At 48.3% G+C, this 13,797-nt stretch overlaps 2 protein-coding genes across 4 annotated transcripts in view; one reads left to right on the forward strand and one right to left on the reverse strand.

The window, feature by feature from the left end:
- The first annotated feature begins 543 nt into the window (after window positions 1-543).
- On the forward strand, window positions 544-1,384 carry LOC121595558. Its single transcript, XM_041919604.1, has one exon. The coding sequence runs from the start codon at window positions 629-631 to the stop codon at window positions 1,214-1,216; it is 588 nt and encodes a 195-aa protein (XP_041775538.1). The 5' UTR covers window positions 544-628; the 3' UTR covers window positions 1,217-1,384.
- Window positions 1,385-1,452: 68 nt separating this feature from the next.
- Window positions 1,453-13,797, reverse strand: part of LOC121598079 (piezo-type mechanosensitive ion channel component) — a 42,161-nt gene continuing 29,816 nt past the window's right edge. The window contains exons 21-34 of one of the 3 annotated variants that reach the window (XM_041924620.1): window positions 13,068-13,448; window positions 11,784-12,175; window positions 11,106-11,450; window positions 6,826-6,894; window positions 6,386-6,523; window positions 5,668-5,842; window positions 5,178-5,599; window positions 5,011-5,102; window positions 4,776-4,938; window positions 4,345-4,669; window positions 3,526-4,274; window positions 3,026-3,456; window positions 2,722-2,944; window positions 1,453-2,641 (exon numbers count right to left, since the gene is read on the reverse strand). In XM_041924620.1, the coding sequence (XP_041780554.1) occupies window positions 2,323-2,641; window positions 2,722-2,944; window positions 3,026-3,456; window positions 3,526-4,274; window positions 4,345-4,669; window positions 4,776-4,938; window positions 5,011-5,102; window positions 5,178-5,599; window positions 5,668-5,842; window positions 6,386-6,523; window positions 6,826-6,894; window positions 11,106-11,450; window positions 11,784-12,175; window positions 13,068-13,448 (4,224 nt within the window). In that variant the 3' untranslated portion in view covers window positions 1,453-2,322. The remainder of the gene's footprint in view (window positions 2,642-2,721; window positions 2,945-3,025; window positions 3,457-3,525; window positions 4,275-4,344; window positions 4,670-4,775; window positions 4,939-5,010; window positions 5,103-5,177; window positions 5,600-5,667; window positions 5,843-6,385; window positions 6,524-6,825; window positions 6,895-11,105; window positions 11,451-11,783; window positions 12,176-13,067; window positions 13,449-13,797) is intronic. The other 2 variants (XM_041924622.1, XM_041924621.1) reach the window with 2 other exon arrangements.

Below are 13,797 nucleotides of genomic sequence, written 5' to 3' on the forward strand. Positions count from 1 at the left end.
GAACCATTACTGTACTGGAGCTTAAAGCCACGTGCCTTACAAAAGTGATGGAAAGGGATGGATTTTTTAAAACATAAACTGTGTTCTTGTGTTCCTCACTTTAAGCAATAAAATGTTTGTTTAAACCTTTAAAAAAAACAATAACATGTTTACTTACGTAGATAGAGCTGCTGCTCCTGCCGTATCCCGTCCCGGGATTCTTTCTCCCAAGTTCCGATTAAATTTGCGGTGAAAATCCTCATTTGACAGGTTCGAGCGCGCGTTGAGCAATTATTCCCGACCAGCGCCCGACAAGGATAATTAGATTACTCCCATGCACCGCCATCGGTGTAGCACGGAAAAGGGAAAAACAACCATCTTCTAGCCGCCGCCGTATCTCGGGAAGTCAATGCAAGATTTTCATCCATCGCTAAAATAAAAAAGAATAGTAAGAGAAAAAAAAATTAGCATAATGTTTGCTAGTGAACGTGACTTGCATCGCACCACCACGCCAACAGAAAAAGGAACTTACCTCCAAAACCGGGTATAAAAGCTGCACTACCGCACCACTCGGGACTGCAGAGAGCGACTGCTTGCCGGTGCGCTGTGAACAAACCCAATTGAGCAGTGAGTGTGTTACCGCGTTACCATGGCACGGGTAACGCTTGCGCTGGCCGTTTCCCTGGCAACTTACGCGGCCTACTACTACGTGCACTTTGCCGAAGCGCAACCGATCGGATCGTTGGTACTGGCGGCACCACACTCCCAGCAACAGCAGCAGCCCGGTTCGTCCACCTCCGACGAGGGCACTATAAATCATCTTCAGCAGCAGCACCAACGGCTCAAGGATACGAACGTTTACCGAGCGAGATCGAAAATGCGGCCGCACGATCGAAAGCACCCTGGCGTAATTGGTGCCTATCAAGCGTACCGCCGGACTGTGCAAGGACCACAGCTGATGCCGCGTAACCCGGCCACAGCGGACCGGTTTGCCGACGATCCGGCTGTGGACGAGCAGGACCAGATGCGGTTTAGCTTGGAGGGTTTTCTAACCGGCGCCAGGACGCCAACACTGCTGAACGTTGACGAAGAGGAGGAGGAGGAGGACGAGGATCATGAGCAGGGAGGTGATGGGTTGGTGAAACGGTTCGACGATTATGGCCACATGCGGTTCGGCAAGCGGGGCGGCGAGGGCGACCAGTTCGATGACTATGGGCACATGCGGTTTGGCCGATAAGCAGGCGGGATAAAGGGACATTCGAAGGGGCTTTGGAAGTAGGTGGCGGTGTGTGTATTTTTTGTGGGAAAAACACTTGTTTGTATGGTGTACTAGCGCAACAACAACAAAAAAAAACAACTGCAATTTGGGGTGGCAAATAAAGCAAAACTTCTCTGTCTGTGTGTGTGTGTGAAGTATACTCTGATCGATTACTATTTCTCATTTATGCAAAATTTCCAAAAAATTCACCACCGTTCAACTTCACCCGGAAAAGTTCCAGTTCCGGCATTGGTTTTCCGCTTTATTTTTAAATGTTACAAATTTCGATTGAATTACGCACTAGAAAATGAGATGAAATGCTGCTGCAAAAAGGAGATGTGAAATAACAAATTCGAGAGGGGTGGTTGACTGGGAAGGGGGGGGGGGGGGGAGGTGGTCTCTGGAAGCAACGGCAAAGCCCCACAGCGACCGTAATAATCGTTTCTGATGTATGCAAAAAACCGTTTCGAATCCGAAGAGGGGTGGGGTTGATAAGCGAATATAAATTACGATAATAATGCACATGTGAATCTCTCTCTCTCTCTCTCTCTCTCTCTCTCTCTCTCTCTCTCTCTCTCTCTCTCTCTCTCTCTCCCCCTATCTCTCTCTCTCTGACCCTACATTAACAAGGGGAAATCGGGCTCCGCGTTCGACTAGCATTGCGAATTAAATTCTAGCATAATTGTAAATGTAAACGTTTCGTTTCGTAATGTTTGGCGCCGTTTTGATGTCTTCTATGTACAGGTAACACACATTAGCTGTGCCACTTTGTTTGCTGCGTTTACAATTGTTACCACACTAAACTAAACCACGCTGCCGGCTGTCGATTGTCTGCTGTCTGCTCGTCCACTTTAAATCCACTGTCGTAATGCACGTTTCCTGCCTACCTCTCTTCTACCGTTTATTGCTTGTTATGTATGCAGTTGTATGCAACTGTTCGCCCCAATAACTTAACAACGATCAATAAAAGTGTCCAACTTCAAAACACCTTCCACAACGGACCACGTGTCGCACACGCCACGCCCTAACAGTAGCAGTAAGTTCGCTTTGTATCACAAAAAAAACAACAAAATATCATCTCCTCCCTACTCCTGCTTCGGGTGCGTTTCGGGCTGATCGGTCATCGTGTCCGTTTCGTCGTCGCCGCCGCCCTCATTCTTTGGCCGCGTCCACTTGATCATCGTCTCGGGCGACCGGTACAGGAACAGCAGCTTGGCAAACAGATCCTCCTCCAGCGTAAACTCGGACGATTCGCGCACGAGATAGATGTCGAGACAGAGCTGCAGCACCCGGTCGACGTACGGCAGATCCTCGAACATGATTTTGGAGCTCGCGCCGGAAAAGATGCTCGTGCGCAGCATGCGCGAGAACACCAGTATCATCGTCGAGTAGATGCCGATAATGCTGAGGAGAGAGAGAGAGAGAGAGAGGGTTAATATAGCTTGTTTTTCGACACACAGCAACCTAACTCCAGTGCTTCTTACCCGCCCGCCGCAATCGAGCTGATGGTGCTGGGGAATATCTTGTCGTTGAACATGTAAATCACCAGAAAATTGGTGCAGTCGGCATACGGCAGCCGGGAAAAGTACTTCTCGTACAGCGTGTCCGAACAGTCCTCCATCGCTTGCCACCAGCTCGTGTTGGACGTTTCGTCCATGTACAGCTGCCGTAGCTGCACGTTGCGATAGTTCTCTTCGTCATCATCGCCTGAAAAAAAAAACGCGAAAATCGAAGATAAATACGATTAAAATCCATCTACTTGAAAGGCTACTTGTCACCACCGCTTACCGTCAGCCGTTTTAACCAGCTGATGAACGGGCCGTATCGAGCCACTGTTTTGGACGCGCAGAAACTTGGGCATAATGTTCATCAGCACCGCCATTTCGTCCGGTTTCGTTCGGCTGAGCGAATTGATGAGCGCCTGCCGGGCCGGCCCGTCGTACAGCTGGTAGGTGCGCTCCTCGGAGATGACGCCCGGGTTTTCCTTCGAGTTGGTCATCCGGCTGATCGTGTACCGGAAGCGGCACGTTAGCGTCACGTTGTTGATCAGATCGTACAGCAACCGGTTCCGATCGGGCGGGGAAATGTTCCAGATCGACGCAGAGCTTATGCCGAGCTGTACAGCCGCCACGTCGGCAGGTTCGTAGTTGGAGAGGAACGTTTGGGCCGATCGCTCCATGAAGGGTGCCGTAAAGTTGGACCAATTGTTTGGTGTGAGACTGTAAAAACGAAAAAAAAAATCATTAAATAAATACAGTCAACATTGAACCATAATCACACACTCTTACCCATAAATGCTATTGTTTTGTGCACTCATCGCGTACACCGGCTCGTACGTCCCGATGCGCAGCTCCACCGACACGTCGTGCGGAATGTTCGGCTGACCGACCGCATTGCTAAACGCAAACAGGGCCAGCGGGAACCAGATGAGAAAGATAATGCCCAACATCATACCACCCCCCATCAGATACTTCACCATTGCGCCCTTCTTCTGGCCGCGCGGTGCCGGCAAATCTTCCTCCAGCTGCCGCATGCACTTCAGCTGATACACGTTCGAAAAGATGTCCTCCATCTTGAGCCAATCGAACAGCGTCATCGACGTGTCCGTCCAGATCCAATCCATCAGCGTGCGCAGCTCGAACAGGAATGGCACCGTCATAAACAGCTTGAACCCGGAGAAGTTAGCCATCGTGAAGCCCTTCGTCAGGAAGTTGCCCAAAATGCGGGCCGGATAGCCGCACCGTATCTGGTACGCCGAAAACAGCAGATAGAAACACTTGATCATGTAGTACAGGACGGGCGGTGTGGTCGCATTAAAGTTGCGCTCGGTCGTCGCGGGCAGCACGAAAAACATCCACACGTGCAGCCCGATGATCAGTATGAACTGGAAGATGATTTTGCCCTGGATGTTTTTGCGCAGATACAGCGCCCGGTCGACCACGATCAGGAAGAACTGTATGATCAGCATCAGCAGGAAGGTGACGGGCACGCGGTTTTCCTCAAAGTACGACAGTACGCCCCCATCGCCGTCTTGTGTCTGCGCGGAAACGCGAAGCAAATGCGGTTAATCATCTTGCAGTACAACGAATCGTACGGTCACAACCTACCCCGAAGGACGAAAAGCCGAACAGAATGACGAAGAAGTTGATGAAATCGCACAAAAACATGTACCCGTACACGTCGGTCGTTTTTCGCGACTGCCGATCGAGCAGCTGCACGAAGAACGCTTTCAGGGCGGCCGAGTAGCGCAGGAATGCTTCCTTCGCTATCTGCGGGAAGTATTTCTTGGCTGGTTCCGGGTGTATCGATACGCAGAGCACGTTTGATTCCTCTCCGATCGGTTCCTCGACGATCGTGCCCGCCTTTTCGTTGATCTTCACCATCGACAGTCCAGTCAGCTCTTCCGGTGGACGTATTTCCAACGTTTCACGCCTGCGAAAGGGGAAAATACATCAAAAGAAATTAAAAAGAATAAAATAAGTAAACAAGTAGTTAACTAGAACTTCATTAGCAGTTCAAAACATTTAAACATCAATACCCGAATGGATCTTCAGTGATACAAAACTGAGCTACACTGAGAGACATTTTTTCGAGCAACTGCGGTATAAGCATTCGAGCACTTTCGTTTGAAACAAGTTTTCGTATGAAGGAGGTGTGACTTTTGAGAAATATTATCACCGTTTCCCTTCGTGATCTTCGAACTTTAAACGTAAAAGAAAAGAAACGTTAAATACAACTGTAAGTGGCCGAAATTAAGGCACGAAAAAGGGAACCTTTTCGATCGTTTCTAACATCCATCAGTGGACGATATTTTGCTTGTTCGAGTGCTTTTTTTAAGTTTTTCAAATACTCTCGGCGATGTTTTCTTGATCGTAGAAAAATTCATAGAAAATATTTTAAATTTAAAAATAATCTCAAGCACACTCAATCTTAATCTTACTTCTTTTCATTTTCCTCTGCCAACGCCATCAGAGCCTTGGCGCGTTCGTCGTTCGGATCGACCTGGTACAGCCCCTCGGACAGGGCCGGCTCTTCCGTTGGGTCCGATTTCCACAGTCCTAGCGACTTTAGAATGAACCGATGGCAGTACAGCATCAGCAGCAGGATCAGATCGTACGTTGCGTAGCCATCCTTGCGTTCGATACCGAACAGCCGCGCCACATGGAACGGTTGGTTCGAAGGGATCGGCGTTTGGTTCCACCAGAACATCTCAAACTGCCCGATACACTTCACCAGCACGACCATCTGCGTGTAGGCGATCAGCATCGTCCAGAAGGTTTGTGCCGGCCGGGGGAAGGTCAGCGTGCCCCAGAGCGTCACCAGCAGAGGAAGTGGTAGTGACAGCAGGCTGGCTGAGTTAACCTAAAATGAGGAAATGATGTAATATGTTGTACTCTTCGAAATTTTGCTTTACAAATAAACATGCACACCTGGTTCAGGAATACTACAAAGTAGCATATGAAGTCGGTATGGGACATGATCGCGTACCAGGCCGCCTGGAACAGCTCGAACAGCACGGAATGTTTGCGCGATGAGAAGTCCTCTTCGGAGCTCACCTCGTCCAGCGTACGCTTGACGGCTTCAGTTGAGCTGCCGTCGGTTTTGCTGTTGAGTAGGAAACATTTAACATCAGAATTGTGTTCTTTTTAAACGCAAATATCACATTGATAGACAAAGATACACACTGGAAATGGATCTTGATTAAATATTTCTATACTTGTCATGCTTTTAATGGTTGTTATTGCGATTAGAAAATCGTTATTTCCCATCTATAGGTATTTTGCATGCTACTACTACTACTACACCGTTAGTCCAATGTTTGCATACTATAGTGTTATAGAAATATTTACCATCCTTCTGCACACTCACACACTTAGTGAATACATTGCACAAATAATTCCGCATGGACAAACTAGGTGCTTCCGTGCCTCAAATTGATTTTTGGGGGAGCATTGTGGGAAATGTGTGTAAAACGGATACTGTAAATTGTGAATTATGGTGGATTGTGTATGCGTGAATATCCGGGTGACGAGAAACATAAAGGCAAATCTTATTCGATGCTGTGTCGTGGTGTGCGTGCACGCGTTTGCACATTTGTAGCTCTTTTTGGTTGCTTGATGTTGCGGAAAGAGAATCAGGGAACTGTACCTGTCCAGTGTATCATTGGAATAGTAGCGGTACGGTATCCCATCCTCGTCCAGACCGCGTTCGGCCGACGGGGCCGAGATGAGTATCTCGGGTAGTAAGCTAGTACTGCGCCTACGGTGTTGGTAATACGATTCGATTCTATCGATGGTGTGTGTTTGTGTGTGGTCAAAGGTTAACATAACCCAAAAACATATGAGATTTAAAAATTTACTCATCAAATTATACCACAAAACTCATTATGTTAAATAATACAACAACAAAACCCAAGTATAACAAAAAATGGATAATATATGAAGGTTAAGCAACTACCACAACAATACTAAGTGCTTGGTGAGGATCAATCTCTTCAGCCCAGTGAGGGCACAAACGGCTGGGTACGATTGATACGAGTCCTCAACTTAGCTAGTGCAAATGAAGGGCACACCACCAACGATACTTACTCTTCCCTGAGTGGATCTTTACGACTGATCATTGCTAGAGCTGCTCCCAATCCACTCACTGTATGCAGTCTGAACGAAACGCAAACATGACAATGGCAATTTCATTAATCATCTCAATAAGAGAAAAGGCATAGCAGAGAAACGGTCTACAGACGGTCTAAAGACGATCTTAAGACGATCTAAAGGCGACCTAAAGACGATCTAAAGATGATCTAAAGACAATCTAAAGATAGTCTAAGAACGGTCTACAGACCATCTAAAGACGATCTAAAGACGATCTACAGACGATCTAAAGACGACCTAAAGACAGTCTAAGGACGCCCGCTGCGCAAATTCGAGCAGTTTCCAGCGCAGAAAATGCACCAAAATCTGCGCTGGCCAGCGCAGATTTTGGCTCGTCTGACGCGCTGGACTTCAGCGATTCCAGCGCTGGCTCGCGCAGTTCGGGCAGTTCGGGCGGCAAGTTCGGGCGGCGGCGGAGCAAAAAAAAAACGGTCAAAAATTAAAAAAAAAAATGGCGCCCATTTTTTCGTCCGCTTCCTCTCCCTCCCTCACCCTGCCTTGCCTTACTTGCGCTTCAGCCCGTGCCTTCCGCCGCCAGCTGATTGGGTGTTGTGGTGTATGCGTTGATACTTCTATGTGCATTGCGGTTGTGTATTGTTATTGGTGGGTGTTAGCATTTATTAATTAGTGTGTGACCTTGAGACGATGCGGGAGAAGCTGGATTGGGATTTAAAGTGTTATCGGTGTATTGATGGATTATTTTATTTCGTGCCGCTGCTGATGAGACCATTCGATGCCCCTGCCAATTGAGGGTGAAGAAGCCTATTTAAAACAAGCGTAGGAGAATGTCTAACACTAATCTAATATTTTTTTATTTGAGCATGTTTGATGCTTCAACGACCTTCTAAGCATCATGTAGCACGATGTATAGTGGTAATAATTTTTTTTTTTATTTGCCGAAATCTGTCTCCAGTTTTTGGGTCTCGACACACACACACACGTACACAGCGCGGGGAAAGTGACCGTTCACTCTATCATGTCGCGATTCCCCACCCCGCCCGGCGCTAGGGATGAGGATGCGCTACATGATAGCTGAACCAGCCTTTCTTCCGATAAGGTAGCCGTACTCGCTCGTGCGGGAGGGGGGGGGATTTGTGGCGGGTGCGTGCTCGCGTGCGCGGCTTCGGGGGTGCGTGCTCGCGAGCGCGCTTTCGTGGGTGCGTGCTCGCGTTCGCGCGTACGTGCATGTGTGCGTGCGTGTGTGTGTGCGTGCTGGCGTGCACGCGTTCATGGATGTGTGTGTGTGTGTGTGTGTGTGTGTGTGTGTGTGTGTGTGTGTGTGTGTGTGTGTGTGTGTGTGTGTGTGTTTGTGTTTGTGTGTGTGTGTGTGTGTGTGTGTGTGTGTGTGTGTGTGTGTGTGTGTGTGTGTCTGTGTGAGTTTTCGCGCGCGTGTTTGTGTGCGTTTGGAAACCCCAAAACTATTTGATTCTGATGCGTACATTTCCATCCGCTAAGGCTACAAAGTCCATGCATTTTCGATCTCGCTATCTGAGATACAACACAACCATTGGCACCACCATCTTTGCGATCGGCTCTGCTGTTGGGGGTATTAAAAAGACACACGATCTAAGTAAACGTGCGTGTGATATGTTGCACATTTATTTCTAATTCAGCTAGCGGACGCAAGTGGAAACAACATTTTGAATTGAATCCATACAAACGAGGATTCTGGATTTGTTTTTTACGGTGCGCGTATGGTGCTGCACCTGTCCGTCCAGAATCTGGTGGCTTGTTGGCTTAGAGTCGGTATCATGACGCCGATTGACCGGCATTGCCTTGGAATGGGTTCAGATCGGTTGTTCATGTTTTGGTCAAGTGCATTCCGTGCATTTGTCGCGCCACAGTGGTAGACCCGGCAGCACCAAAGTCAAAACAAAAACCTTCCCCGAGAGTGGACTGCTATGCTAAGTTCTTCTTCTTATTATTATTATAATTATTATTATTATTGGTGTAATGGCCTACGCGATCATGCCGGCCTTTTCAGGACTTGAGTACCGCGTAGCCGGATAGTCACCCCTTGCTACGGCGGACGGTTCATACGCGGTTAGAACCCACGACGGGCATGCAGATGTGCGGAATGATGGCGGTGTCGCGGGCCCGCTCCTATCCAGCGTGCAACTTGCATACTGCCACACTGTCTCCTGCTCGATGCATACGCTGCAGGCAGGGGGAAGGATGCACCTCCACAACAAAAAAACACCGTTATGAACCAGCGGCGGATCTAAAGGTAGACGGACTAGGCGGTCGCCGAATATCGCTAGTCTGTAGTATGCCGTATGTCTACAAGTGGACAGAGTATTAGCGACAAGGGCCCCTGGAAAGATGGTCGTTGGGGCCCCGTCGCTGGAGAACCTTCTGCACTCCCCCTCCCCCCCGCCGGCAATTTAAGTATAATGTTAAATCTCATAACAGCTGTATGCCAGTACCCCCTCCTCCCGGTCATCAGCTACCATTTACAGGGGCCTCAAATCGTCTTTCCGCCTAGGGCGCCCCCGATTCCCCCTACTCCGCCACTGTCATGAACACCTTCCTTCGATCGATCATAACATTCCGGAAGAAAACACATTTGGCGACAGTTTTGGCACACACACGCACGTACACACCCATGCGCTGACGGCTCAGCATATCTGTGTAATCTAAACCATACGAAAGCAAAAGCTTAGTGTAACAAAGTTATGCTTAATGCTTAACACGTTAAGTTCGATGGCAGGCTCCAGGGACTGCCAGTGAACTTTCCAGTATACCGGTTCCACAATCAGCTTGCGTTCTAGATGCCGGCGGAACGGTAAGCTCATGAAAATCAGCGCCGGACTGAACGTGTTAATGCGGATTAGGATTCTGCGCGTTGCACAGCAAACCCTCCTGCGTAAACTAGCGATTCCTTAGTCATTTTTATATTGCAGTGTTTGAACTCATTGCGATTTTTTGGTTTGATTTGTGAAAATGTAACTTCATCGCCGCAATGTTTGTTAACGGCATTTTTAGGCGCCACAACAGCTCGCGAGCATTGACCATATGCGAGAATGAGATAGCGCTAGGGAGGGAAAGAGCACGGACGATGGCTGACAGCGATTGGCCGTCTGACACACCAACACATCCAAACCTTCGGCAGCGCGCTCAGGCGAGGGGTATGAAGCGGAGCCAGGGACGGGCAGCTCGACGAGCTGCTCGACAAATTTGCCGTTGGAGAGAAAAGGAAGGCATGATAAAATTCTCAGAACGCCATAACGCCTTCCGTCGCTTTGCGCAGCGGGTCCTTAGTCATTTTTACATTGCAGCAATTGAACTTATTGCGATTTTTTGGTTTGATTTGTGAAAATGTAACTTCATCGCCGCAATGTTTGTTAACGGCATTTTTAGGCGCCACAACAGCTCGCGAGCATTGACCATATGCGAGAATGAGATAGCGCTAGGGAGGGAAAGAGCACGGACGATGGCTGACAGCGATTGGCCGTCTGACGCACCAACACATCCAAACCTTCGGCAGCGCGCTCAGGCGAGGGGAATGAGGCGGAGCCAGGGACGGGCAGCTCGACGAGCTGCTCGACAAATTTGCCGTTGGAGAGAAAAGGAAGGCATGATAAAATTCTCAGAACGCCATAACGCCTTCCGTCGCTTTGCGCAGCGGGCGGTTTACAGACTATCTAAAGACGATCTAAAGACAGTCTAAGGACGGTCTACAGACGACCTAAAGACGATCTAAAGACAGTCTAAGGATGGTTTACAGTAAAGATGATCTAAAGACAGTCTAAGGACGGTCTACAGACTATCTAAAGACGATCTAAAGACAGTCTACGGACGGTCGAGTGTCGATTTAAGACCCTCTTAAGACAGCCTAAATCCGGTCTTACGACAATCCAAAGACCTCAGCAAAAATGAATACAATCACTAAAAAAGCTTCCAAAAAAGTATGTACAATATGTGCAAGTTTTGATCTGTGGTGAATGTACAAACTATGTAAACGCTTCTACGGTCTGTTCTATCTAGCGCCTAAAGCATTAATCAAACTCTTAAACAGTACAAAATACAAAATCATCTTTGCTTCGACCGGCTGATAGATGGTACCCGTCAGGACAGTCACGTGTTGAATCGAGGTTCCTATTTCTTCTCCCTGTAACGTGATCGTAGCACGATCACACGTTGAGTATGTCTCTGAATTGAAGTCAGTTGTGTTGTAGTGCAAAGTACATGTGAAGTGTTTAGTAGTTTAGTATTACCCATCATCCACCGGCTGCCGCTCTGCACCGGTGTACACCTGCAGATCGCGTATCGTGTTAGCTTTCGCGTCGCTTTCCGTCGCCGTGTCGGGCTGCACCTCCGACACCGTGAACGTTACGGCCGGCGATGAAGGCACGGCCGATGCCGGCTGTTCCGCTTCCGCGTAGTCCCGCTCGTAGTCGGTGTTGTCGTTAATGTTACTACTGTGCAATTGTCTACTGAGCGAGGCGAGTGATCCTGTACGGGACGACAGACTACCACCGCCGCCGTCGCTACTAGAACCGCCCGACCGTACCGTGCCGCCGGACGGTGGAGGCGATTCTTCGGGCTTGGGTGAGGTACTACTGCACAAAATTGAACGAAGGTGGGGTTGTTAAATGTGAAATCATAATAGCTAGTACGGGGCAAGGGAGTTGGGGACAAAAACAGAACAGATGCAATGCGGGACATACTACTAGTTTGCTCACTATCTCTAGTAGCTGAAGCCTGTTTCTAAAAGAACATATACACACATACAAACAGACGTTAGTTTTGTTACATTGGGGTGGTAACCGTCACCAACCAGGTTATTTACAAACCAACCGAGATCGTCCGCGTTGGTGTGTACTATCTACGCGAGCACTAGTAATGTTTTTTTTTACATTCCTGGCACAATCGTGCCCTCGCCTTCAACATACCTGCCCGACCGCGAGATGTAGTGCGTCCATACGCCGTCCTTATCGCGCACCCCAACACCAAAGCCGGGCGTCTCCTTCAGCACCTGCTTTTCACGGGTCAGCACGCGCATCACGTACCGATAGTTGCGTGACGCACGGTGTAACCTTAGCGTCACCGAACCGACGACACCCGCCAGGAAGGCCGGTATTAGGGCCAGCCCGGACAGGGAAAACTTGCTCTTCTTCTCCTCGGCGACGTCTGCCTCCTTGCGGCCTTCCACCTCATCCTCCTCGTCGCTTAGCAGGCGGGCCTCCTCGTCGGTTATTGAGTGTTGGGCGTGCAGTTCCTTGCTTGGGCCGGCCGTTTGAGCATCCGGAGCATCCAGAGCAGTGGGCTTGCGTAGCCGAGTACCCTAAAATAAGCAACACGCACACGGCGAGGGCATTAGAAGTTGAACATTAAACCATGAATTTGGCGCATTTGATGCGAAGCTCACAAGACAACATTTTGGGTGGCTGAAATTTTGGCAGAAAAAAAGCATATGCAACTAAAAAAGGATATGTTGAGGCGATAGCGACTTGTGCAAACTAACGTACAGTCTCAGTGCCGTAGTCTACTCATTTCACAGCTTATTCATATGGACACACATATGCTCGCATTAGTCGTGGAGGAAAATAGAAGATCCCAGGAACGCACAGAATGGTAACAGGTCTAGAAGGAAATGTAGAACAAGCCCCAAAATGCACAATGGTAGGAGTAATCAGAACGAGATAGAGTCGATGATGAAGGGGCCAATGAGGATGAAACAACAACGTTTAGATATGATTGAATATTCTACTGATTTGTGAAAATGTCTAACAAAGAAACAAAGCACTAACTGTATAAACGAACGATCGTGCAACGTTAAAAGAATGATAATGGATGATTAAGCAATATTAAACTATGTTTGCAAATTAAACAAATTGAATAATAATAAGTATGAAACGAATAAGCTCAAAAATGAAGCAAAAGACCAGAAGAAAAGTTACAACAATAAATGATATTTCAATGAATTTATGAAAACAGCAGTAATAAAGAGCTTATGAAGAAGTACAGTAAAAATGATGCAAAATATAATGGGAAAAGCCTACATGAAAACACAACAATTACATAGCGACTAGAAAAACACAATGAAAACACACACACACACCAGGGGATCGATGATACTAGCAGCATTAAACAACAACAGCGCATATGAGATTCAAATAACGGCGCAAAGAACAAACAGAAACTCGGAACAGAAAATCAAAAAACGCATAACTCACTGAATGAGCTGTCTGTGGTAGTGTTGGTAGTGGTGGTGGTGGTGGTGGTGGTGGATACTGTGCCTCTATTGGTGGTAAAGGTTCGGAAAGAGCGGACCGTTCCAGTGCAGCCGTTCGGTCGTCTGTGCCGCGATGGTCAGTGTGCGTCGGATGGTCACGCCTCAGTACGACCGGCGACGAGAGGCGCCGTCGCCGCAGTGCCGGTGGCTGGGCCTGATCCTCCTCCGCCGGCAGATCGCTGGACGCTAGCGTAAGAGGCTGATCGACCGCCGCATTAGTGTCGTCGTCATCATCATCATCCTCGAGTTCGTTAGCATCGCGCTTGCCGTACGCAAGCTCGTACACCTCCTTCTGCCTTTGCTTGCGCAGTTGGGCGGCCAACTGTGGTTGGTATTGGCGGCAGGCAAGTACAGCACACGGTGCAGAGGTTTGCAAGTTGCGGTGAACACGAGCCGTGATTAAAGGATGCACACAGCAACAGGCGGCACGAGCCACAGGGGAAGTGTTTTTTTTTATGGAATCGTTTTGAACGGACACACAGGAACATAGATGCATATCCGCGGTACATTTCAGTGGTGCATACAGTTGTGCAGAGGTAGGTTCAGGCAATGGTGTAGATAACGTGAAGTGCAACATTGTCATAACGCAAAAATTAGAACAAAAAGAAATCATTTTAGACAGACAGGCCTTTTTTGTTGCAATCGTCAGTGCTAATGAACATAGATAATTA

The sequence above is a fragment of the Anopheles merus genome, chromosome 3R (assembly GCF_017562075.2).
Source record: "Anopheles merus strain MAF chromosome 3R, AmerM5.1, whole genome shotgun sequence".
In the NCBI taxonomy this organism is placed as follows: domain Eukaryota; kingdom Metazoa; phylum Arthropoda; class Insecta; order Diptera; family Culicidae; genus Anopheles; species Anopheles merus.

Excerpts from the sequence above, each read along its gene's own strand:
- LOC121595558 (XM_041919604.1), top strand. The coding sequence starts at position 629 with ATGGCACGGGTAACGCTTGCGCTGGCCGTTTCCCTGGCAACTTACGCG.